This window comes from Monodon monoceros, unplaced genomic scaffold (genome assembly GCF_005190385.1).
Source record: "Monodon monoceros isolate NGI ecotype Baffin Bay Population unplaced genomic scaffold, NGI_Narwhal_1 Super_Scaffold_19, whole genome shotgun sequence".
Classification (NCBI taxonomy): domain Eukaryota; kingdom Metazoa; phylum Chordata; class Mammalia; order Artiodactyla; family Monodontidae; genus Monodon; species Monodon monoceros.
In genome coordinates, this window is record NW_021703775.1 from 48,334,980 (window position 1) to 48,361,191 (window position 26,212).

The following is a 26,212-nucleotide window of genomic DNA, read 5'->3' on the forward strand; positions in this document are numbered from 1 at the left end:
TCTGCAGAGGGGACTTCATCCTCCACTCCCCTCAAATTACTCCAGGAGGAAATAAGCTGGGATCTGAAGGATCTTTTCTGGGGATTTTAGGCCAAGACAACATTAATGCCAAAGGTCCTGGAATAACTAACGCCGCTTGGGTAATGGCATGGATGTTTCTTTAAAAGAGACTGAATTGAGGTTCTCATCTCCCAAAGCCAGATTAGCAGAATGAACAACTTGCCTCCATGGTCTAGGGCAGGGTCACTGAACTACTACAGCCCATGACACAAAATCCAGCCTGCCCCCTGTTTTTATGAATAAAGTTTGACTGGAACAGAGGCATGCTCATTGATTCACCTATGACCACTTTTACACGACAATATCAACTGAGTGGTTGCAACAGAGACCAAATGATCCACAAAGCCAAAAATGAAAAAAAAAAAAAAAAATTACTGCCTGGTCCTGTAGAAGACGTTTGCTGACCCCTGGTCTAGGGAATGTAAAGTTTGTTCCCATCCCCCATATTCCCTAAATATCTTTAACCAAGTTTCTTTCCCTCTCTGGGCCTCAGGTGCTACATTTGTAGACTGAATAACCTCTGACCTGCATCACTGCCTTGGGTTTATCCTCTCATTGTTCTGCAAGTATTAACATCTCGTTTGTTAGCTTTGCCTCATCATTACAGCTGCCTTTTTTGTGAGGAGGAACAGAGTTCTGTGTGTCTCATGAATCACTGTAGGCACAAGGCTCTACGCTGAGCTCTAAATTCACTTCTGGAGTGTAACCGAACTGACTTGAATTATATTTCTTTCTTTGCAGAGAGATCTCGCAGAATGATGTCCTGGAAGTGATAGAGGCAAATGTGTTCTCCAATCTGCCCAAACTACATGAAATGTAAGCAAGAACCTGTTTGCTCATGGCTGTTCTCGGCCACAGCTTTAAAGTTCACTTATATTCCTGGGAGGCCCTGGCTCTGCTCTGCCCTCAGACCCCTAGAATTTCATTTTAAGATGTCAAAGTCAGTCCAAAAGTCCAAAGTCATGTGTCTCTGCCTGGTGATCCAGGTCCCATTCCAGAGCCTGGTCTTATCCTGCTTCTTCCCTCCCAGAATTTCTTGCGTAGTAGACTCAAGAATCTAGCTCTGTGACTGCAAGTACGTCTACCTCATCCTCTCATTCAAATTTATTCCACAGTCAAAGCCCAGAATAAATCCCCCATGATGTAGCTGAAGATGGGCAGTCTTAGTTTGACTCCATATATCCACCATGAAACCCTGGCCAAGATACAAAGTCATGCTAAGACTTCGGTTTCTTATCTGTAAGTGAGAATAATAAGATTGCATATGCCTCACAGGTCACTGTGATGAATAAACGAGATGATAAATGTTAAACGGATCTAACACACCAACCGCCATGCAGTAAGATCATCACAGTCTTTGGCCTCTTTACTACTCCAACCAAATTTACTTCCTCTTGTTGACATTCTAGTTTTACATACATGCCAATACTCACACAGATCCACCTCTGTTTCATACCAGTCTCTAATTACCATAGGTTATCAAAGCCAGAAGAGACTTCACAAGACCACCTGGTGCAAAATTTTCCAAAGTATATTCTGTGTGTCATTAAACACTTGGAAAATTATTAAGGGCTCCAAAAAAGGAAAAAAGTCTATGGTCAAATAAGGTTAAGTTGGACAGATTCACTCAGAGCCTGTAATATGCGAATATACACTTGGAATCTCCAAGAAGGATATCGTATTAAGAGTTTCTCAGCTAATGTCATTGGAAAGGTTTCTCTGTGAAGCATTGATTAATATCTCACGAAATTCTCATGGAGCACAGTTAGGAAAGCCAGTGACCCACTTCCCTAATTTTACAGGTGAGGAAAGAAAGACAGAGAGAAGTTGTGAGGCTTGTCTGGTCACCCAGCCAAATCCACAGCAGGATAAGGACTTGAACATAAATCTCCTGACTCCTTCGTATCTTTTTGAACACTTTTTAAGCGCTTGTCAAGCATATATACATACCCACACACACATGCGTAATTCATATATGCATACATACATCCATATGAATTTGTTTAGGAATGACAGTCTGTCCATCTTGGCAGACCTCCTTCCTTTTTCTCCTACTCACTCCGCATCCCACTCTCATTCTTCCTCGTTGTCATTAAGCCTCTGCAACTGACGCCTTCCCTCCCTCCCCCCATTGCCCTCGTGCTCCTTCCTTCCTTCTCACTCTGCTTGGCCTTTCCTTACCCTAGTCGGGAAAAGAGATCTGACCAGGGTCTCAGAACCCACAGAGAATATCAGAGAAATGAACCAAAGGGCAGCTGGCCCTCCGGGCAAGGTCAAGCAGGCATCCCTCTATGCTCTTCAACGGGCAGTGGAGCTAATGGGATGGCTCTTTCATCTCTTCGCTGAATGGAGAGGTGCTCACCCCCATGTAGCACTGACCGTACTTAAAATGATTAATTACCTGGTACTTGGATCTGGGTAGCTACAGGTTACTGCAACATTAAGCTAATGAAACAGGGAGGAAGTAATTAACACAGAGCATCTCTGCAAATATACATCGATCTAGCAAGATGGGGAAAGGGCAGCCTCTCTCTGTCGGAATCCAAATGTGAACATGCCCACCTCCAGAACTGCACTGTGTCCAGATCAGGACACAGTGCAGGTCAACCTGGGGCAGAAGCCATCACTTTCCATGAGCTGTGAGAGAGCAGCCTCAGTGTGAGCGTGAGGGGACTCACTGGCACATTCCCAGCTGCTGTCTGCTGGGACTGCACAGTGAAAGTCAGAGATGCCCCCTGGTTTTCCCCCAGTCTTTGTTTTCCTTTGCCCCTTCACTCTCCTTTTCTCTGATCTCCTTTGGCCCTTCAGCTTTTTTCCTTCCCCACCCTCTTTTGTTGTTTTCCATGCCCTTCTCTCTTGTCTCCCAACCGGACAAAAGCTCGTTTCCCCCATTAGTCTTGTCCCTACCCTCTTAGCCTCCTCAGACCCTGGGAGATCCTTAATGGTTAAAGACTCAACTGTGCTCAGTGGAAATGACTCACCCAGTCAGCACTTTGTCTCTGATGAATAGGTTCCAGGAAGACTTCAGTGATGAGAGTTATATGGGACAGGGTTAATATTTTGTTTGCGCAGTTTAGTATAGTAAAAGACACCACGTGTATGCTCAATTTTTGTTGAAACGATGGATGGATGAATAGATGGATGGATGGGTGAATGACATTAACATACTCTTTGCATAATGTGAAAAACACCATAGCATTCCTTACCGTTGAGGTCACGTGCATGTTCTTTCCTCTTTTACAGTAGAATTGAAAAAGCCAACAACCTGCTATACATCGACCCTGATGCCTTCCAGAACCTTCCCAACCTCCGATATCTGTAAGAACTCCTGTGCCCGCTCTATGATCAAATTGTGCACTCATATTTTAGCAAAATATCCATTTGCAATTCTGGGGAACAACTGCTTTTAATCAAAGATGTGGGGCAGAAGTGGAAGTGGGGAGACACTTGCTGGTGGATTTTAGTTTAATGAGTGAAGTCCACTGACATAATTGCATTTTGTTTTCATTTACAAAAACAGACATCATAAGGAATGCCATTTGCATTAATGGAATTGTCACAAGGACCTCTCGCAGAACTCAGTCATAATTTAGTGTTAATGAGATACAGCCAAAACTTCCGCTAGCATTTAGCTTGTGACCTTGACCTCAAAGACACTGTCTCTCTTGTTCTGCATTTAAGCATTTTTTTCTTTGATAGATTACAGTGTTTTATATTAAAAGTTTTGGTTAATAATAGACATGGTATTTTTATCAGCAGAGAGATTCCTGGTGTTTGAGCTTTATCCCATGGGCCTGCCTCCATTTGCAAAAACTCTGCTTCTTCCACTCAAACAGCTTTCAGATTCGCTGAGGGCTTGTCAGAGCCCTGAGTGCTGTGATGGGGCCCCACAAAATAACAGATAAGAATTTGACCTATGGAGTCAAACTTTCTGGACCCATTTATTAGCTACTGATCACAGGCAAGAATTTAACCTCTTAAAGCCTGTTTCCTTGTCAAGAGAATGGAAATCATGATGAATGTGTATCTGTTATCTATTAACATAATAATAATGCATAACCACCTACCCCCAAAAGACAGTTTTTAAGCAACAACGATGTATCATTTTTACCTGTCTGAGTTGATCAGTGGAATGGTTCTGCTGAGCTGGACTCTGTTGGCCTGACCTCAGCTAAGCTCACGCATGTATTTGAAGTTAGTTGGCAGGTGAAGTGGGTGCTGGCTGCTCTGGGTGGTCTCGGTTTGGGATGACAGCTCTCCACCAAGTGGTGTTCGTTTCCAGCCAACTCACACAGGCTTGTTCACATGGCTGTCCTGGGGTTCCAAGAGAGAGAGTAAGCTTGCAAGCCTCTTGAGACCTAAACCCTGAATTCGCACACCATTTCTTCTGTTGAATTTTATTAGCCAGAGCAATTCATGGGACCAGCCGAGGTTCAAGAGGTGGAGAACCAGACTCCACTACTTGATGGAAAAAGCTGCAAAGTCACAAGACAAGGTGTGTGGATACAGGGAAGGATAGGGAATTGAGGCCATCTTTGCAATCAATTTAAAGCATGTAGAAAGTTCTGCACAGTTCCTGTGACATCACAGTAAATGCTCAATAAAGATCAGCTACTAGTGATATTATGACTCTGTCCCTAACTTTTGATCCAGGAGACCTGGAGTTAGCAAGTAAAATAAGGAACACTGGGCCACTGTGGTTTAGCTCACTGAATGGAGGCTGACTGAGGGAATAAAAGATTTAACAGAACAAAGTCCCTACGACCTGGAACTTCTGCTCTCTGATAGGAGCCCCAGAAAGGATCTGAGAGAGAAACAAGGTCTTCCACTCCTGAGCTCATGTCAGAGGCAGGACCAGCTTCACTGGCACGCAACCAGGGCAGTCTCACGGGGCTCCATGCTCTAAAGGCACCCACGCTCAGAGGGCCTCGCCCCAGGTATAATACTCCGCTGTCGCCATCCTGAAACACTTAAACAGCTTTGAACGAGGAGCCCTGCATTTTCATTTTGCACTGCACCTCACAAATTATGTAGCCATTCATGCTCAGAGGTCAGGGTCATGACTGACTCAGGAGCCGTGGCTCTCTAAATGGACTTTGCTATACTCTCTGTAGAATCTAACCTGGGTTAGGTACATAGCAGTGGAGGAAATCTGAGGTAACAGAAAAGGCATGGGCCTTAGGATTGAAAAAAAAAATCTAGGACCTCATCCTGACTCCACCATTTACTCTTGGGCCAATCACTGGATTTCTGAGAGATGCATAGCTTATAGGACTCTCAAGTGAGGTTTACATGGGAAAATATACTGTAAACTACAAACTGCTCAAAAACATTAATAAATGTACTAATTATTTGTAGGATACTCTCTCTGGCCAACCAGTCAAAGTCTACAAGTCCACCCTCAGAAAAAGTCCAATAAGGGTTTAATACAGAGTTATGGTGGCCCCTAAGACCTTCAGCTTTCACCCAGAGTGTTTGGCATGAGTTAAAAAAAAAAAAAAAAAAAAAAAGGACTTTGGGACATGCCTTTACATTTAATGGAGCAGTATAGAAAAGAAAAAGAAAAAACTACATATGACGTCAGAAGGACTGGATTCCAGATGGGATGTTGTTATTCATTAGCTAGATAACCATTGCCTTCTCTAAGCCTCCTTATCTGTAAATTGGGTGGTTGTAAAAACTAAATAAGATTATGCCTGTAGAAACATTTTGCAAGTTGTTTTTAGTGTATAAACCATAAAGAACTATATAGACATAAAATTCTTAAAACTACCTATTACCCAGGTGGTTTCCTTCACCCCTTCTTCTTTTCTTCTTTCCCTCCCAATTGCCATTCTTCCCTTCCTTCTCCTCTCCCCTTCCTCTTAGAAAAAGTCTGAGTGGAATAGGGGCGGCCACAGAGCCTTCCATAGCAGAACAAAAGCACATCAGGATATGCAAAGGGACACCCCTATTCACAAACTGTCACATGTGGCTCATGAGAAGTGCTCCTGCAGAGGAGAGATTCGAGAAGATAGGGACCCCCTCACTCACACATTCCACAGCTATGATGATAACAGCAGGTCTGAGAATGGGGGCCTGGGAGCACATGACCAATGGATGGGCAATCACTGCAAAGTTTGAAATCAAGAGCTCCAGCATTTGACCCTAATATTAGCCCGCACCTTGTGGCCAGCACCATTTGTTCTTATTAATAAGGACCCTCAGCCCTCCCTCTAGGGGATGAGGGCTGGGGAGGAACCTGGGAGGATGTGGGCGTGGAAGGCACAGCCCTAGACTGAAGGGGGAACTCTGGCAGAACAGAGGGGACAAGTCTCCGACTTTGACTCTGGAAATCTGTGTCATCTGTCATCAAGTCCGGCCTCCCCTTTGTGTCCTTTTCTCATTTCAAGGTGTTCAGTAATCCTCAGGCACACCTGGCTCCCCCATCAAGTCCAGACAAAGCTGGAGGTGACCAATTCCAGCCACATCTGTTCCTAAGAGGAGGTTATCGTTCTCAGAGTATCTGAAACATGCTTTCTAACTGGAGAAAGAAAAGAACTTGTAAGCAGTTTAGAGGAATTGTGTCACTGTTAAATGATCCTCCTCGACGGCTCTGAAAAATATATATACTTACATAATCCTACAGAGTATGAGGTCCTTTCACATCCACTGCCATGCTGATCGCCCTCGGGAAGTTGGGACGAAGAGCCGTCCATCTTCAGCCTTCGGACTTATTGCCCAGGGTGAGCTTTTCCCAGCTGCACGCTCCTCCCAGAATGCAGCACAGGGCGACCCTGGGAACTAGAGCAACTTTTCACTCCAAAGACACTACCAGCAAGACATCTATTCAGGTCTCTCAGACCGTGGTCCTTTGAAGTGTTTTCCAAACTGCTAAGAGGAATCACCTGAATTCAGAGTTGGTCCTCTAATCTAAAAGATGATTTCGTGGAAAAAAAAGCCAGTTAAGCTTCCTTCTTTTTCCATTCTTATTTGTGTCTGAGCAGCGGTCACGAACAGCTTCGCAATCCAGCAGCCAGGTAGAGGTGGGTGGCAACGACTTCAAATATTCTTGGGAATGATGAACTACTTGCTTCAAGGCAAAGAGGAAACACAAAATGGATGAAGGAATCCAGAGGGGACCAGTAGGATGGAGTAGTTGTTTATTTCCTTAAGCCAGGTTAAATGTTTATCATCACAGCCAGCAGAGCAGGAAATTACAAGGGGTAGGGGTGAGCTGTCATTTGACTTGAGAACCCTAAGCGCTGCATACACACATACACACTTGGAAATGTTATTCTGAGATTCTCAGCGTTGATTCCATTTCATGCTGATCATTTGACGGCACAGAATTCAAGACAACTAGAAATCAGCGTTCTTCATTATTCCCTTCATCCTGCATTGAGGAACCTGAAATGGTTAGGGGGGGAGAAAAAAACTCATGAATAAAGAAATGTACTTTGACTAGAAGAATATACATCAAAGGATTCATCTGGGTGGATTTTTTCAAGTCAATATTGTATTTGCAAAGCAGTATTTCTTTCTTTACCACTCTGCCTTCCTGGAGCTGATCTTTTGCGTATGAAAGATTATCTGTTGATCTGTAAATAAGGTTTACACAATATTCTCTTGCCTTTGCATCCTGTCAGCGTAATTCTTAGGCAGCTGGATGTTGCTCTTTGCTACTCAATAAACCTTAATTCCATCTTGGCAAACACTTCACACAGCTGGGTGGGCCCGCACCCTCAACTGACAACTATCTTCCTCTCACGTGGGGGACTCTTAGAGCTTCTTAGGGGGCTGTTCATGGCAGCCACGCCATCTGCCTTCTCCAGCCAGGGATGATTCCAGGAGAGTCTTCACTGGGACTCACCTCAGCATTTCTGGCTGTTTCTTCCCCCACCCCTCCCAAGTCCCTCTCTCTCTTTTCTGCGTTCCTCTCTTTCATTTGTTTTGGTAGGAGTGATGAAAGTAGCTTCTTTGGTTACAAAAGTTAAGCCATTTGTTGGACATCGCATGGCAAAAGGGACAGAGGGCAGGGATTCAGGAGGCGGCACAGAATAACAAGGAAGCACAGAGGCTCCAGGGCCATCTGGCTGGCCTCAGGTCTCGGTTCCTACGCTTCTTAGTTGTGTGACCTTGGGTAACTGGCTTCATTTCTCTAGGTCTCAGTTTTCCTTTCTATAAATGAGGAATAACATTGCCTGCATCTCTGCATTGTATTAAATGAAGTACTGAAAAGAAAGACTGACATTTTAAAAATTCTCAATAAATGTTAGCAATTCTTATTAAATTCCTGACTCTATCATTTACTAGCTAAGGGAACCTGTGTAAGGGACTCCATCTCTATGTATCTCAGTTCTCTCCTCTGCAAAAAAAAAAGAAAAGAAAAAGAAAAAGAAAAGAATACCTATCTCTGAGAGTCTTGTAAGGATTAATTTGACGACGATGATGACGATGTGTTGGTGGTGGTGATATCTCTTTCCCCTTCCAGTATTTCTAAGGTTTTGAAGGCCTTGTTTCTTTTGGACAGAGCCCACTGATCAGCATTCACACATGAAAATATATCATTTGTGTTTCTCAAAAGTAAAAGGCATCCTTCTTACCAAACTCCTGACAAACCCAGAAAGGTCCCTCCGAACAAGTGAAATTACATAATCCTGCATAATCCTAACCCCTCCTTTTGCTCATTTTCAACACTAGCGGTCCACAATACCTCATGCCATCCCCATCAACCAACTGGTTGGATAATGCTTCCTATTTTTATGTTGATTTACAATTTAACTCCTTTTATCATACTTCATTGCATTTGAACCTCACAACAATCCAAGGAGTAAGCAGGGCAGTAAAAGTACAAGCAATTACAGAAGCCAGCTGGCCATGCCTGTACTCCCTGGTCACAGAGCTCTTCGGACAGGAATGTGCAATGTCCCTGTGGACTGTTCCAATACTTTTGATGTTCAGCAACATTTGGTTCTCTGTGGTGGTGGGGAAAGAGCCATACTTGGGTTCATTTTTCAAAGTTACTGCAGCCACGTGCACAGTAGAAAGGATCGGTGCCTTCCCACTTCTCCTCCATCATTTCGGATGTGAAGTAGCCAGTCAGTAAGGACTCATTCATTCAGCCAATCATTCAATCAATCAACAATCAGGCCATACTATATCCCAGGCTTTATTGTGATGTTTCTTGGGTGTACAAAAGATGACAAGACAGATTAAGCCTCTGCCTTTATGGAACTTACATTCTAATTGGAGAGACAAATGATGTTGTATAATGTCCGTGGTGATAGTGATATGAAGAAAAATAAAGTAGGGAAAGTAGAGTGATGGTTTAAAAAGGGTGGTGGAGAAAGGATAGAGGGGATGGCCTTGTGAGAGATAAAGGAGTCATCTACGGACAGCTCCCAAAACAAGGAGCTCAGTCTTCTGGGGAGAAAAGACTATCATTCATTAACCCCTGAATATAATACATCTTTCAAGCTGTGTGGCACTGGCCATAGATAAGAGGACTGATCCAATGCCTTGCGTTGGACTAGTCAAGGAAAGCTTCTTTCAAGGTAGGGAGAATTCAGCTGCAACTTGGGGGATGAATAAAATTTAGAAAGGCAGAAAAGAAGGAATTTTCTGTGAAAGAAAGAGGTGAGTAAATGCATAGAACATAAAAGGGCCATGGAATAGGCAGAGGATGACGAGATACTGAGGCTCAATAAAAAGAAGGTGTACACTGAGAAGGAGTTTGACTATATCAGGATGGATTGGGTTTGGTGAGATTGGAAAACTAAATTTAAGCAAGGAGTTTAGGAGCAGAGAATAAGCTATAAGAGAGTCTTACCAACAAGCACCTACTGTATAGCACAGGGAACTATACTCAATATTTTGTAATGACCTATAAGGGAAAAGGATCTGAAAAAGAATAGATACATATGTGTATAAGTGAATCACTTTGCTGTACACCTGAAACTAACACAGCATTGTAAATCAACTATACTTCAATTGTTTTTAGAAAAAGAGCCTCTTAAGCAGCAGAGTGCCAGGATGACAATGATTCGGACTGTAGATTGACAGGTAACAGGGTATAGACTATACTCAAGGGAGACCTGCTAAGGACCAGTTGCCATAATGCAGGAGTACAGTAATGGTGGCACCTGGAGGAATAGAAAGGCATGGTTCAACGGGGGACACATTTCCAAAACTGAACCACCGGCATATGATTTCCCTCTAGGTCGGACGACCCAAGTGAATGCAGTGATTTTTGCCCACTCACCTCTAGTAACCCCCAAATCCTCCCTTCCCCCTAGTGACTCCCACACAGAATCACCCTGCAGACAGTACTCATCAAGAATTCAGTCTGGGCCAGAAATCACCTTACACAGTGGCTGTGAGTATTGGGAAGAAATTATTAGCCACCTCCCTGGCTGCCAGTGTTGTAAACGTCTAAGGATGTTGTCATGACTACAAGGATGTCTGGGCACAATGGAAATTACACAATTGCTTCTTTTATCAGTAATCTGTCTAGCAGAGCCAACTTTGCCTGCCATTGTCAACTCCAGGAGAAGATAGCCAGATTTTCCTTGTGGAACACTGGAGTTCAGCATGAGATTTCAGCCTGAGCATGTCAGCCCCAGGAGAGCGAGAACTTCCTCTTGTCTTGGGGCCTGCTTGTAACAATGGTGACATTTTCATGCTGCTAACCTCTGCTCTTCATTCCTCTGACCTGTTCAGTGCTTTGTGCACCAAGAAGCTCAGGCCTTCTCCATCAGCAAGGCAATTACTGCATCTATCAATTCACATCAGTATGTTCAGATTGATGGTCTTCTTCTCAAGGGAAGTGGCATATTTTTAAAAAGGAGCCTGGAAAAGGCAATGTGAAACCCAAGAATTGATAATGATAGACTCCCAGGCGTGAGGCTTCTGAGAGAGAAAGATAGTCCAACAGGATCCACTCATATAGCATGTAGGTGACCACCTACTCCAGCCGCTTGCAGTCTCTGGATTATATTTTCACAGGATATACCTCTGATGAGGTAGGTATATCCTCACCTCGTTAATTCTGAAATAAGACCTCTGTCGTCACCAGAAATCAGATGTAAAGACAAGCCTAGAGAGGGTTCCAAGAGAAACAAGCCTCCGATTAGCTGCATGAAGCTCAGCCCTGCCCTCTTCCTCATGGCTAAGATCACCTCCACCTCCCCCCAGACAGTGATGGGCTGATCGCTTCAAGTCTCGGTTTCTTCACCTACAAAATGGAAATCATAAAGTATGCTTCAAGAGGCTGATGAAAGAGGAGAAGGGACTGTACATCCTCTTAGATCTCTTCTAGCCCTCAGGTGCTTGGTGTCTAAATTGTGTTCTTCACAAATCTGGGGATCCCAGAGTCACCGTCCTGTCCTGAGTTCAGCATATTCAGATCCAGCACAAAGGGCCTTGTATGGAAGGAGAAAGTCCCTCTATAAGACAGGAAAATCCAGCCTCCTGCAGGCCACTCTGCTTCCCAGATCAGGCTCCTCTTCCCCAGGATTCAAGGAGACCCTTTAAATGCTGAGATCCTTCAGAGGCATCAAACACTTAAACCGGCTATAAATTACACTCAAATGAAGCACAGCAGAAGCTCTGCTTCTTAAGCTAAAGGGGACTCACAGAATGAGCCCTGCCACTTCGGCCCCTTACAAAATGAGCACAGCCAGCCTTAGTGGAGCCTCAGAGGTACTGGATGTGGCATCAGGCTTAAGAGGCAGACAACGTCCAGCAGCCGTTGGAGCTGGCCTGAGAGGGCAAATCCCTGGCAGGGTTGGCCCCAGGCACAGGCAGAAGGAGAGACAGCTTAGCTGGTGAGAATCTGAAGGGCATCAAGTGAAGCCCCACCTCCGTGGAAAATAAACTGCTGTCTCTTCTTCCACCACTGCAGCCTCAATTCAATATAGGAAGGTTTCAAAGGTATTTTGGTCCTTTCTGACCCTTTTAGATTTGCAATTATCCCTGGGAGAGGCCACATATTAAGATATTGGAGCTAACACAAGAACTGTCAGCTACCGTCTCTGTCGGGATGGGGCAGCCCCTGGAAGCAGAGATGGGCCAGAGGAGGATGGGCAGTGCCGTGGGCAACAGGGGGTGGGCAGGAGAGAGGGGAGGGCATCACGCAGTCAACTCTGGTTACCAGATTGCGTGCTCCTCCAGGATGGGGACCAGGTGGTCTTCACGGCCATACCCCCAGTACGTGGCACAAAAAAAGGCGTTCAGCTATTTATTTCTCCTTTTAGAGAACACTGGCTGTGATCTCTCACGCCAGACCTCTTGTGCACCTGGTTCTCGCCTCACTCTGTAACGCTTGTTGAGGGACCCATTTGTTCCTTGCTGCCCTCATTCATCTCGTCTGCTTTATCTTTCACAGTGTGTGCTCTTAGGTTGTAAGCTAAGAACACAGGCATCTTCTAGCCACATGGCCCCGCTGCTCCCAAACCCTTGGCTTGTCCATCTGGGAAGATGTTGTCTTCCCGTGGGCATGGCTATAGGAGGCAGGCATTCCAGGGGGCTCCTCGGCCAGCCAGATCAGCTGGCTCAAGACTGGGGAGCAGTGAAGTGGCAGGAGAGGGCATCACCTGATTCAACTGACCTCTAATCCAGAGCAAAGGCTGCATCTAGCTCATCTCTGAGCTTCTACAGAAGGGTGTGCACACAGTAGGTCCTTAATGAAAATGTGGACGGGCCTGGATTTGAATCTTTCTGTCTGTAGTGGAAGGGAAGCAGCTGCTGTTTTTAGGGAAGTATCTTGGGGCATTACAGAGTGTGAACACTGCAGCGACAAATGGTCTAAGGAAGAATATTTTCATCCCCAGCAGACGTTACAAAAATGTTCTGCTGCGGTTTAATCATGAGGTCACCCACAGCAAACACCCCACAAATAACGTCTAGTTCAAGAGCGGCTGAGCTCCTCCCCCACCAGTTGGGATTCAAAGATAAAATCAGGCAGCCTCCCTCACAAAGCTCACCCAGCACAGTCTCTCTGGACAAGGGCCAAACCACAGGAGCCGCCTGGACACCAAGGAAAAGCTCTTCTCTTTATGGGAGAGCCGCATGCTCAGGCTCCAGCCGTGGTCCTGCTTGTGTAAGCAAGTAACGAGACCTCTCTGGACCTCATGTAAGATGGAGAGCAAAGGGACAGCCCCATCGTCTTCAAAAGTTGTAAGGAAGAGAAAGGAAGGGAGAAGATGAGTCAGGGTGCGGGGACACTTTGAAAGTTCAAAATGGCAAACAAGTGCAAGCACTGCTGATTGGACAGGGCACTGCTGGCGGATATGGGGTGGGACACAGAAATCACAATTTAGAAAGCACTTTCACTTTATATTAATTTACATAGTCTTACAAAAGCCCTCTGAGCTATTTACTGATGGTTCCATCTCACAGGCGGGAAACTTGAGGTTCAGAGATGCTGACTGAACTGCCCTAATTCCCCAAATGGGATTAAGAAAGGATCTTGGAGCAGGAGAGACAGGGAAACTGATACTAATTGAACATCTACTAGATGGCAGACCCTAAACTAGGTCTTTTGTTCTCACAACTCATCTTCCAACCTTCCAAAACAGTGAGGTGTGTATTTTGCCCAATTTATAAATGAGGAATTTGAAACTCAGAGATCCTGTAGTTGGCAGAACTGAGATCTGAGGCCAGGAGTGTCTGACTCCATCCCGGTTCTCCCCACTTTCTGGAGCTCCGCGGCTGGGTAGGTGCAGAGTGTGAGTGAAGCCAATGTCAACGTACCCAGTGTTCTGAGCGCAAGAGTGACACCTGATTCCTGTTTGCCATTTGGAACTTGTGATCATCCACACGGCTATGTTGAAGTGTACCTAAGAAATAGCTTTCTAAATAATGAATGCTTGAAATGAGTTGTGGGGAAGGGTGTGCAAACTGTTTAAAATATTAACTCTTTTGCGACTCCCCTGTGTAATTTAAAAGTAACTGCTTGCCACAGATTGGCAGTCTGACTAAAGTTATTCGTACACTGGCATCCAAGAAGGTCCCAAAAGATTACCTCTTAGGAGCACTCTGTTAGCAGTGAATCTAACTTGGAGAGATCTTTAGGTTTTAAAAGTCCTTATGTAGCCAGTGTGGTATCATGGAAAGATCACCAAGAGGCGTGGGAGTCCGAGGGCCCAGGTTCCGATCCCATTTCTTCCACTTGCTAGCAAACAAGTTAACTGAAACTCTCTAAGCCTCAGTTTCCTTATCTAGAAAATGGAGCTAATAACAGTATCTTCTTCATGGAGTTGTGGGCAGGAATAAGTGACTCTGTACAGGCAAGGCCTGTATGATGGTGCCTGACATGTGGTAAGGTAACTGGAAAGCATTAACTATGATTCTTTCTGGTTTGAGCTTAGAAATTTGGGTGATTCATTTACCTTCTATGAGTGCTGCCTCCCTTATCTGTAAGACGGGAATCATAATTGTATTCACCTTAGAAACTCACAGTAAAGTCAAATGAGGTAATATGAAATAACTCTGTCACTTGAGCTACACAAATATAAGATAAGCTGATTTTCCAGCCTTTTCTTCCTAGAAGTCTGGGTCAGAACTGTGACCTGTGTGATCAGTTCCTAGGACTTCAGTTACTTCCCAAATACCAGTCCTCTGGTCTACTGCCACTTCAGGCAGCCTCTCACCCAGGCGCAAGTCAGACACTGGTCACTGTGTCCCCAAGCAGGAGGAGACAGTGATGAAAGTTGCCACGTGGTTTTCTTAAAGTCCTTCTCTCAACCGAAGTGACACAACGACAGCTCCCACCCTTCCCCAGGGTGGGGGGCTGGGAAGGGCAGATTCTCAGGCGTCTCCAGGAACCCTTCTCACAAGGTTCCTACACCGTTTTCACGCCCACTGCGCACGAGAGGTTAAGAGTTGTGTAACTGGTTTCTAGGAACCTGGACTATAGCATGTCTCATACCTCGGCATCTCAGGAAAAACTCCAACTCTGACATCCTGTTACACTGAGACCTGCCCTAGCCACGAAGGCATCGTGTTGCAGGCTCCAAATTGAAAGGACGAATAACAACAAAGTGAGAGCTCCTCAGTAACCCATCACAAACTTTGTTGTTTTCTACATTCAGGCCCATTTTGTCAAAGATTTCTCTTCAGTTTAGTCCTCCTTTGATTCATTTTGCCATCAGAGAACATGACTTCTTCTTACCCAGACAGGGTGTGTAGTAGAGAGGTTAACTGTTGGGCTAGGAGTAGGAATCTGATCCTGTGACTGACAGACCCTGTACAGCTGCAGGGGAGTTATTCAGAGACTCTTCCCTCTTTAGGTTGTACCCTGAAGGGGCCCATCCTAAAATGCCTGAAATGCCGGGAGAAATTGGATCAAAGTTCATTTGACAGAGTGTGCCTTTTCACCAGTGTGGTTCTGTAAACTTTCTGATTTATATCATGGTAGAGGAATACAGGGGGCTGACTAACAGAACACTCTGTCTAAGAGAGAGTTTGCCAACCATGTTCTAAATGGTAACAGCATTTTTGGAGAATTAGCATAAATCAGCCTAAATACTCTAGCTTCTAGCAGGGCTTCCAAGGTTGAACTAGGAAACACCACACTCAGGAGATACTCTACAATAAAGGAAGAATCCAGGGTCAATATGTTTGGGGAAAGACAGCACACTACTTCCTCCTCTTGGGCATTTACAATGAATAATATTGTGGTAAAGGCTCTGAGAACCCTGCAGGAAAGAAACTGTTTAACCTTATTAATCCAGCACTTCCTAGACTTATTTGATGACTGTGGCCTTTCATTCGTAAGCAAAGCATTTATAACCTTTGGAAACAGCATTTATGGAGAAATGCTCCAAGTTTCTAAGTTGGAAGTCACCTTAGAGGTCACAGAGTTCAACTCCCCTTTCCAATTCTACACCCCGTTCCAATGTGTGGGGTTTCCCCTCACACATCCAAGCAATTCTCAGACACCAGCTGGGTGCCCTATGATTCAATAAGACTGTCCCCCTTCAGACACCAACTGCAAGTCCAGGTTGTCACCTGTGCTCCTGACCAAACAGCTACAGATTGGAGCTTCCAATGACCCCTCTTTGAGTTTGGTTAATTTGCTAGAAAGGCTCACAGAACTCAGGGAAACATTTTGCTTACTAGATTACCAGCTTATTATAAAAGGATACAACTTAGGAACAGCCAAATGGAAGAGATGCATAGGGCAAGGTATGGGGAAAGGATTCAGAGCTTCCATGCCTTCTCCAAGCCCACCATGCTCCCCACCCAGAAGGTCTATGCCAGTAAGGGGAATGGAGACCAAATATATATTTTGTATCATAAATAACAATATCACACCCCTCATGAAGAAACCCAGCCACACAGACACATTTCCAAAGGTAGGGAACCAAGTGCTTTGCAGTACAATTCATTCTTCGGTCTGATCACACTAGGAGCACAAACTTTAGAGTCAGAAAGATGTGGATTCAACCTCTAGCTCTGCCCCCTTATGTGCATCTTTGTGAAAGTGGACCTCTCAGCTAAGCCTCCTCCACTCTGATATGAGGATGGTAATGATGCCCACCTCCTAAGGTAGAGGAGAGAAATAAATAAAATAATCAATGTTAAGTGCTTGGTGTGGTACCTGGTACGTAGGAAGTGTTGAATAAATGTTGACCGTTATTATTATTAATCCTATGCCTACTTTCCCAAGCAACACAGCACAAACCTATTACTATTTCCACCTGGAAGCTCTTCAGAATCACAGGCTTCTCTTCCCAAGCAAAATATCCTACATAGTGAACAATACAGTCTTGATTCTTCACCCCATCAGCTAAAAAAAAAACACCAAAAAACAACAACAAAAAACCTATATCCCAAAATAAGTTCATTTATAAAGTAGATACATATATACACAAAAATTATATTTTAAAGTATGAAATAAAGGTGAATAAATCATATGTTTTACATGTACACCTTGCCTTATTATATACCATTTTATATGGCACAATAAACCTAGTTTGCTCTAATTATAACAATATTTTAGAGAAAGCAATACCATAGGAAGTGTTTCATTTTTTTTTTTTTTTTTTTTTTTTTTTTTGCGGTACGCGGGCCTCTCACTGCTGTGGCCTCTCCCATTGCGGAGCACAGACTCCGGACGTGCAGGCCCAGCGGCCACGGCCCACGGGCCCAGCCGCTCCGCGGCACGTGGGATCCTCCCGGACCGGGGCACGAACCTGCGTCCCCTGCATCGGCAGGCGGACTCCCAACCACTGCGCCACCAGAGAAGCCCCTGTTTCGTTATTTTTTAATCCTTAGTTTAACACTCAGAAAAGCAATTCACAGGTCGTTTCAATGATAGATTTCAATGGCTGTCAAAGCTGAGAACAAAACCTCACTAAAACAAATAGGTCTAATGGAAGACCAGCCTATAGCTGCACTCTTGAGTCACCCAGACTCCATGTCCAATCCTACTCTTTCATGCAAATATTTTTATGAAATTCAGCTAGTAAGTTTTCTTCCCTAATGCCAATCAGATGTTCTTACAAACCTGAATGATGTTGTATTTTTATATTTCTAATCAAAGTGTTCAAAACCCAGTGAAAAAATATAAACAAGTTAGAAAATTGCATATCCTTGTTTTTAAAATATGCAATGTGAGAGTTTTCATAACTGATGACATGCATCATTTTTAGCAATAAATTTCCATTTTTCCCCAAATTCTTTCCTTTGAAATGCTGTTGTATTCTTCCTCATTATTAATACATCACCTTTCCCTTAAAGAGATAAATCAAATATGTCTAATTTGAAAATATGTGCTTTGTAACATTATTTCTGATAGTCATTTGTCATCACAGAAAAACTCAACCGATTGGAACACTTGTACTTTCTTTTAATTTGTAAGTCATCTTGCATTTTGTCAACTCTTTGTAGTAATTTTCCTCGAGATGACCAACAAGCCTCTAGGTAATAGTATGATCAGGACCCAGACACTAAACAGAATCTGACAGGCAAGAAGGTTTATCCAGGCAGGTTTGTCCAAAGAAGAAGGAGGAAATTAGAGAAAGGGGGAAGGAGGAATCTGGGAAATTCAGCTGCGGCTTCCAGTGGTTGCAACAGGGCACAGAGAGCCTCAGGCAGCAGATAACAGACCAGCCTGCCCAGGCATCATGGAGGTCCCACAAGGACAACAAGGACCCAGACACGGAAACAGCATCTCAGTGCCCAAGAGAACTGGGGGAAAGCAAGGCATGGCCCAGGTTCTAGGTAAACCAGGAAATCAGACAAGGTCTCAGTTATAGCAATGGAATGTGACTGAACCATGACCAATAACAGTGCCTGGACACAGTGCTAAGGTTTCCTGTTAGGTAAATCTTATTTCCCTGAATAACAGATAAAGGATCTGAGTCCTACAGATTTCAACTAACTCCTTAAGGCCATACAGCTTAAAAAGTGGTACAGTCAGGACTTGAATCCAGATCCTCTAGCAACAGAGCTGCTAGTTTAAAGCTATGCTACTCGTCCTATCTGAGAATAGGACCAGAGCCCGATTGTTTAACCGGAATATTAGGTCAAAACAGAATCTGCAGCCAGGCTAATAAGGCTGAGATCTTCAAAATCCTGCCTTCGGGCTCATTAAATTCCCCCTGATTGCTAAGGAGTCTGGTTTCCATGGAGACTGAGGCAAGTCTGATCTGAATATGAGTTAAATATTTCCAGCTTTGAAGACATGAGACTTGGGAGGCAGGAAACAAGGCTCTCCCACTGTCTCAGGTAATTCCTTACTCAAGATCATTTTACAGAAAGAGAAACCGAGGCTCTGAAAAAGTAAGTGAACTGCTCAGCACCATCCAACTAGTGAGAGAGAAAGCACTCAAATCCAGGGTCCCTCATCTTAAGTCTAAGGCCCTTTTCATTGAACTACAGCTTATTACACACACTCCCATCTAACTCCAAGCTTACGTGATTTTACACCTAATCAAATCTTTATTTAATGATTTGGAAAGTATATGTTAGCATCTTTTCTAATGGTGTATGTAGAGATGCAAATTCCCACTCAATAAGGATCTACAGTTAATAGAAAACTCAATATCAGTGAGCCTCAAAAGGTAAGGAGGCTTCTCATATATTAATTAAGTATAGTCCACGATTCTCCTTCTTATGTATCATTGGATAATTAACTTCTCCCAGAGTGGTCAGAAGGAAGAAGTACCTTTTACCTAAGAGACAGAAAAATGTAATTAAAAATGTAAAAAAGTAAGGGAGACAAAGACTTAAATTAGGTGCAAACAAAGCTTATATCACGGGAAATCAATTAGAAGATGGAAAAAGGAGTTCAAGTTCAAACCCTCAGTCTTGGTTTCTAGGAAATGTGCTTTGGCAAAAATAGTAAACCCCTAACCTAGACACACAACTGACAGCGTCCCATTCTTAAATCAAATTTGCCTAAAATATCTCAGTGGGCCCTTAAGGCCATGGTATGGAATCTGTTTCTGCCTCCGTTCACAAACTAAAAGAAAACTGGTTCGCACAGTCTCAGAATTCAGCATTCCCTGCCACAGTGGATTCTGAGTGGAATAAAGAATTGCATTCTTGGTTAGCATGTGTGACGGAGAGTGATATGTTGTTCTACCTGACTTTTCTCAGTTCAGTGAGTTATGCAGTAGGTTCTCAATAACTACCCATTGGTTTGTCCTGACCACTACTGTGAAGTCAGGGTTATGGGATGGTGAAAATATGGGCCACCTCTGCTCAGGGGGTGCCCAAGTCTTCTTACTTCCCATTACAGCACCTCAGAGTGGCTTCTAAACACTGAGGCATCAAGTCCTTTACCTGGTCTTAAAGATTCTTGAGATACTGCCTCCTCCTTCCCTTTCCATCCTCTTTTCCTCTGTGTCCCACCTCCTACAAACCTCCTGTGGTCTAAGCTACACACACTCACTTCCCTAGTTCAGGCCAGTAAGCTTTATACTCTCTCAGAAATCTGGTTTGCTCTCCTTCCTTGACTAATCCAACCCATACTGCTCTCCCCTTCCCTGAACTCTTAAGACACTCACAGTCAGTAACATAGATTTTAGCACTAGACCTGTCTGAGTATTTCCACTATACTAGTCTTAACTCCTCAATTCACCTGCAAACCCTGAAGACATGGGTCTTTGGTGGTTTGGGCATGGTCTTTGGTGTCCTCTCTTGGATGGGATGGAGGTTGTGTGAAGAGAAGATGTATAGCCCAATGCAAAACAAGTGAGCACACACACACTATAAATTTAAGAAAAAACAACCCACCAGCACTGTTGAAGATTCATGAAAGCACTAATGATGTTTAGGACAATGAGCCTTAGAGCTTTGGGGCCAACTGTTCATGAAAGCAAGTATAGTATATAGTTAGGGAGCAGGACATAGTGGGACTGGTTCCCATCAATTGAAGGGACCTCACTAAGTTCATCCTGGAAGGCGAAGTACCCATTTTCATCACTGTAACCCCAAGACTGGTGACAGTTAGGCATGAAAGGTGTTAACACCAGCTCAGAATGTTGACTAGAGAGGCCTGTGAGCCAGTTACCTTTCTTTAGAAGATCCATTTGCAGAACTTAAATTTGCTGACATTTGGCCCTCAGGCCTTTACCTCTTCTTGAAGATAAACTGCGGTTGAGTGAATCAAAATAATTTCACAGCAAACAGTCATCTGACCAAAGCAAACCCATTGAGACATAGAGCTCCTAGCTGATTACCCACTTCCAGCCTCCAACAGACATGAATTTATTGATCAAAGGGGAAAAATGAATTGAAAACTAAGTGTTCATCCGAACTCCATTTCCTGAGTTACCTTGGGGTTATGGAGAGTTTCAGCTGTAGAGTTATTACCAATAATCCATCTCACTAGATGGTCACTAGATCTTTTTAAGTGCCTTAAACTCAGAACTACTGGAATAATCTTAGCCATTTTTGCTGTGTGTTTTCTTTTCTATAAAGACCAAAAATTTCAGTTTGCATCTATAGACAGTTATAGATGTCCCATAAGTATAGTGGCTTTGGGAGCTCATACTATTGATATTAAATAATGTACTTGTACTCTTCTCATTGACAATCATAAATTCTTCCCTCCTTCAATTATATAAAATTCTTACTCATTCACTAACAGAAAGAGAGCCAAGTTGTTATCCATATAATGTCACATCAGTTAGGTGTGATGAACACAGCTAGTGAATGATTCCTTTTTTGTGCTCATCTCTTGACAGCCCATAACACACTGCCTGGCCTGATACACATCAAGCACTATACATGCGCCAACCACTGTGAAAACGTTGAGTTTTCAGAAGAAACATGATTTCCATCATCATGTCGTTCACAATCTGGTTGAAGAGACAGACGTTGAATAGACACATGAACGCAAGATAATATACAATTGAGAATCTTGATGAGTGCTAATAAGGGAAAAGTGCTAAAAAGGAATATGATTATACTGGGAATAAATCGGAACCTTAATTTAGACTGGCAATCAGGGAGCTCTTCTCTGAAGAAACGACATTTGTAACTGAACCCTGAAGGATGAGTTGAGGTTGGCCAGGTGATGTGTGGGTGGTGAGCCTTCCAGATAGAGCATGTGCAAATGCCTGGATACAGGGAAGAACTTAGTGCATGTGAAGAATTGAAAGAAATCCACTGGTGCTGAAGTGAATTGGGTGAATGGCATGAGTTGAGGGTTCAAGTGTAAGTAGGAAGGAGTATAAATTTTATTATAGGAAACAACTAAAGAAAAGCAGAGGACTAATGTCATCTTATTTACATTTTTTAAAAGAATGTTCTGTGTGCTGTATGGAGAATGGGTTTAAAAAGACAAGATTAAATGTGTGGAAAGGAGGAGACTATTGCAGAAATCTAGAGGAAAGATGATGGTGGCTTGTTCTAGAATGATGTCAGTCGAGATGGAAGAAACTGTATGGAAATGGAATCTAAGATGATGTTGAGATGGACTGGATGTTGGGGAATGAGGGTGACAAAGCCAAGTTTAATGTCACATTTCTAACAAATAACTGATAGATGGGAGTGCTGTTTATGAGGAAGAATTGAGAGGAGCAGTTTTGTGAAAGTGATGGTGGGAACTAGTTTAGTTTGCTATGTCAATGAGACATTCAGAAGAGGATATGTAAAGTAAACTTTAACTAGGATAAACTAGAGGGGTCAGAAGTCAAGTATAAATCTAGGAGTCGTCATCATATTGATACTACTTGAAGCCATGGGAAATGAGACCTTCCCAGCAAGACTATAGAGAAAAAAGGCAGAAGGCTCCAGAGTATGTCTAGAGGAGGGGGCGTCAACAACAAAAAACTTAAAAGGAGTAACAAAGAAAGAGGTGGAATAATAGAAAAGTGTGATTGGACAGAAACTAATAGAAGAGAGAGTCTGGCAGAGAGTACTGAATTCTCCTGAAAGGTCTAAAAAATGAGAATTTAAATTGTTCATTAGATTCATTGTTTATGCGTTGGTAGATTTGGGGCATGACAAAAGTAGTTTCAGTGGAGAGGTACAGAATGAAAACAAACTGGAGCATCCTCAACAAATTAAAGAGAAATAGAACATGAGAAAATGAAGATAGCATACGCAGACAACTCTTTCTAGAAACTTTACTGTAAAAGAAGGAAGAGAAACAAGGCTGGGCTGCAAGTGGAGACAGATTTGGAGTGAAGGCAAATGGCAACCATCAGTGAGTCTGTGTAAAATGTGAAATTCAGTACAAGTTAGTATCGGTCTCAGTCTAGGTGATCCAAAATATGTCTGAGCAAGGACTTAACAAGTGAGTATTTTATTTTACATTCAAACTGGAGAAAAGAGATTAGATGACTAAGAAGAAAAGAAGGAATGAGGGAAAGGCAACTCAAGAATGTATTATCGGCTGAATGCCACCAGGAAATCAAGGCCCAATTATGCTAGAGCCCATCTAAGCTGTCATTTAGAATACATTAAGAGTTGCTCACCCAAGGAGTGGAAGAGTTCACCACTAGAAGAGTTGCCCTATGGGGTGCTAACTCCCTTGTACCTCCCAATCTGCCCCATGCCTCAAAATAGTTGAGCAGATTCCCATAAGGGTCCTACTCAGAGGTGGTAGAGGAGCCGAGGATACAGAATGAGAGATACCCAGCATAACTGAGGGCCAGTGTCTGCTAAGTTAAATCCGTATGTAGATGGTTGCTATGGTAACCGCTAGAGTAAAAGATGGAGCAAGAGGATGTGAAGCAGGGCTCAGTGGTGTCTGATATAATATCTACCTTGATATTCACACACTCCACAGCCTTTCCAGTCTGGAAAGATGAAATGGCTTGCGTCTAGTTCATGCCAGAGCTGGCATGTACATTCTCCTGATTCCTGGCCTCCAGACCTCCTTGCCTCTGTTTAAGATTAATTACTCCAAGTATCCGTGATACCTGACAAGTAAATTCACTGCATAAGCGTTTTAATACATTCTTCGTGACAGAAGCAAGAAATGTTTTAGGACCAACAACCAATTAACCTAATATTTTATGAGCACATACTGTATTCCCAATCTGCACCAGTAGTATAGATTGTCAAAGAATATTAAGTATGGTCCTTGCTTTGATGTCTCATTTAAAGAATACTGCATAGACCCATGGGAAGAGATCTAAAAATAGTAGAAGGCTGGATATGATTATATAACAAATGTAGAATAAGCCTGTGTCAAGCTGGTAGATATTTAGTTATGGCAATGTTTCTGTTGGAACCTCTCTGAGTAGAAACTCAGAGGTGGTGGAGAGCCATCACGGAAGTTATTTGTTTTGGTTAGAAACTTCAAACTCCAAATGTTAACAGAAGCTATCACTGGGTAGTGAAACTAGAAGTGATTTTTACTGTCTGCTGTAGATGTTTCCATATTTTCCATAAGTTTCACAATACATATGTATTACTTTTATATTCAAAGAATATACTTTTTAAAATAACCAAAGGATGTTGAGCCACTAGAACTCTCATACATTGCTAGTGAGAGTGCAAAATGGTAGAGCCACTTTGGAAAACAGTTGGGCAGTTTCTAATAAAGTTAAACATACACTTACCATCGACCTAGTAATCCCACTCATGTGTATTTACCCAAGAAAAGTAGAAATGTTCCCTCTCTCCCTCCCTCCCTCCCTCCCTCTGTCAGTCTCAGTCTCTGTCTCTGTCTCTCTGTCTGTCTCTCTCTCTCTCTCTCACACACACACTATACACAAATGTTTAAAGCAGCTTTTTTATAATCACAAAAACTGGAAACAACCTACATGTCCTTCAACCTACGAATGAATAAACAAACTGTGGTATATCCTTACAATGGAAGACTAGCCTGCAATAAAAAACAGCGAACTACTGGGACTTCCCTGGTGGTCCACCAGGTAAGACTCCATCTCCCAATGCAGGGGTCCCAGGTTCGAACCCTGGTCAGGGTACTATATCCCACATGCATGCCGCAACTAAGACCCAGAGCAGCCAATATAAATTAAATAAATAAATATTCAAAAAAAAAAACCAGTGAACTACTGATACATACAATAACATGGAAGAATCTCAAATGCATTATACTGTATGAAAGAAGTTCCATAACATATGGTTGCACTGATATGACATTTTGGAAAAGGCAAAATTATAGAAATAGAAACTGATCAGTGGTTGGTAGGAATAGAAAGTAGAAGGAGAGGTAACTACAAAGGGCAACACAACATAACTTGGAGGGTTCTGGAACTTGGCTGTATCTTGAGTGTGCCAGTATTTAAACAGCTGTATATGCTTGTGTTCACTCAGGTCTCTACACAAAACAATTTATTTTTCACTGAAAATTTTTAAAGTAAATAAAACAACAAATTCCTAACAAAAGCATGTTAACAGCTCTTTCCCACAAATAAACAAAGGGAGACGATCTCAAGGGCTATTGAAATAATCAAAGGAAGAACTGACCAAAATGGGCTCTGTGTGGATCACTTGGGAACCAAGAAGGAGCAAAACATCTAAGAACCATTACAGGTTCTCAGGGACCTGTAGGGAGAATGCATTGGCTTTCTGAAGACAGAAGCAGAGAACAAGACACTAAAGTCTCCTCTAGAATCATAAACCCAAAAGACACACGATCTTTCACAATGATGAGTGCACCGGTGAAGGTTCGTTAGATTGCAGGCAACTAAGACCAACTTTGTCTTAGGTAAGGCACACAGAGAAAAGGGAAATGGGAGTGGGAAGGAACTGGAAGGATTCTGAGTAACCTACAGGAGCCCGGGAAATACTGAAGAACAGTGTGTCAGACAACTCTCATGGGTCAACTTGAAAATCTTTTTCACCACTGCTATGGAAGCCAGTTCCACCCAAATTTCAACCAGCTTAATGCAGCTTAATTTCAACTGTAGAGCAGCTACTCTGGCCTTGTGTACCTCTCATTTCTAGTCCTGGGGCTTCTTCTACACCACTGTAAGTGATGCCCAGTAGGAACTTGCTGGGGACCCACAAGTGTGCACGTCAGAGTGGACTTAACACCATGGGGATACCTTCCACCAACAGGAAATACTAGTCTGTGGATAAATGCCTCCCCTTTTCCCCCATTCAGAGCAATAGTTCTGATACCCATTTTGAAAATCTCCTAAGTCAAGTCCTTGGCATTAAAGACCAGTCACTAGTAGCGGTCGACAACTCAATACAGTACAATAACTCATTCTTGTACTGATTCCCTTTCTTCCATCTCTGTTTCATTCCACCTGTCCCAAAGTCTCTGAACACATATTATCAAATATACTAAATGCAAGCCAGCTTTTATCTCAGGCTCTGTTTCCTGGGGAACCCAGGCCAAGACACACAGGCCTTGGAAACGATCCAATATAGCTCTGGAAATCTCAGCTGTAGAAATATGTGGACTTTCACTTGAGAGTGATGGTATCAGGGGACTCATCTGTAACCAACCTTCAACTTCTTCCCAGGAGAGGGTCTGATGAGCCCAGCTTAGGTCACATACATACTCTGAGGTCAAAGGATATGGAACTCATGCCCTAATCTCAACAGAATCACTTGGAGAAGAGGCAGTTCTTCAAAAAGTATGTGGAAATTGGAAACAGGGGATGATTTAGGAAAATTCTGTTTTCTAGTTACAAGCTGCTTTTGGATCATGTTAATTTATCTTTTTTTAAGATAACATTAACATTAAAAACGCCAACATTTGAATTATAGGTGTCCCAGAAGA

General features: G+C 43.1%; 1 protein-coding gene across 3 annotated transcripts in view; it reads left to right on the forward strand.

The window, feature by feature from the left end:
* Positions 1 to 26,212, forward strand: part of FSHR (follicle stimulating hormone receptor) — a 166,241-nt gene that overhangs the window by 107,526 nt on the left and 32,503 nt on the right. For all 3 annotated transcript variants that reach the window (XM_029232672.1, XM_029232671.1, XM_029232673.1), the window contains exons 3-4: positions 802 to 876; positions 3,304 to 3,378. In XM_029232672.1, the coding sequence (XP_029088505.1) occupies positions 802 to 876; positions 3,304 to 3,378 (150 nt within the window). The remainder of the gene's footprint in view (positions 1 to 801; positions 877 to 3,303; positions 3,379 to 26,212) is intronic.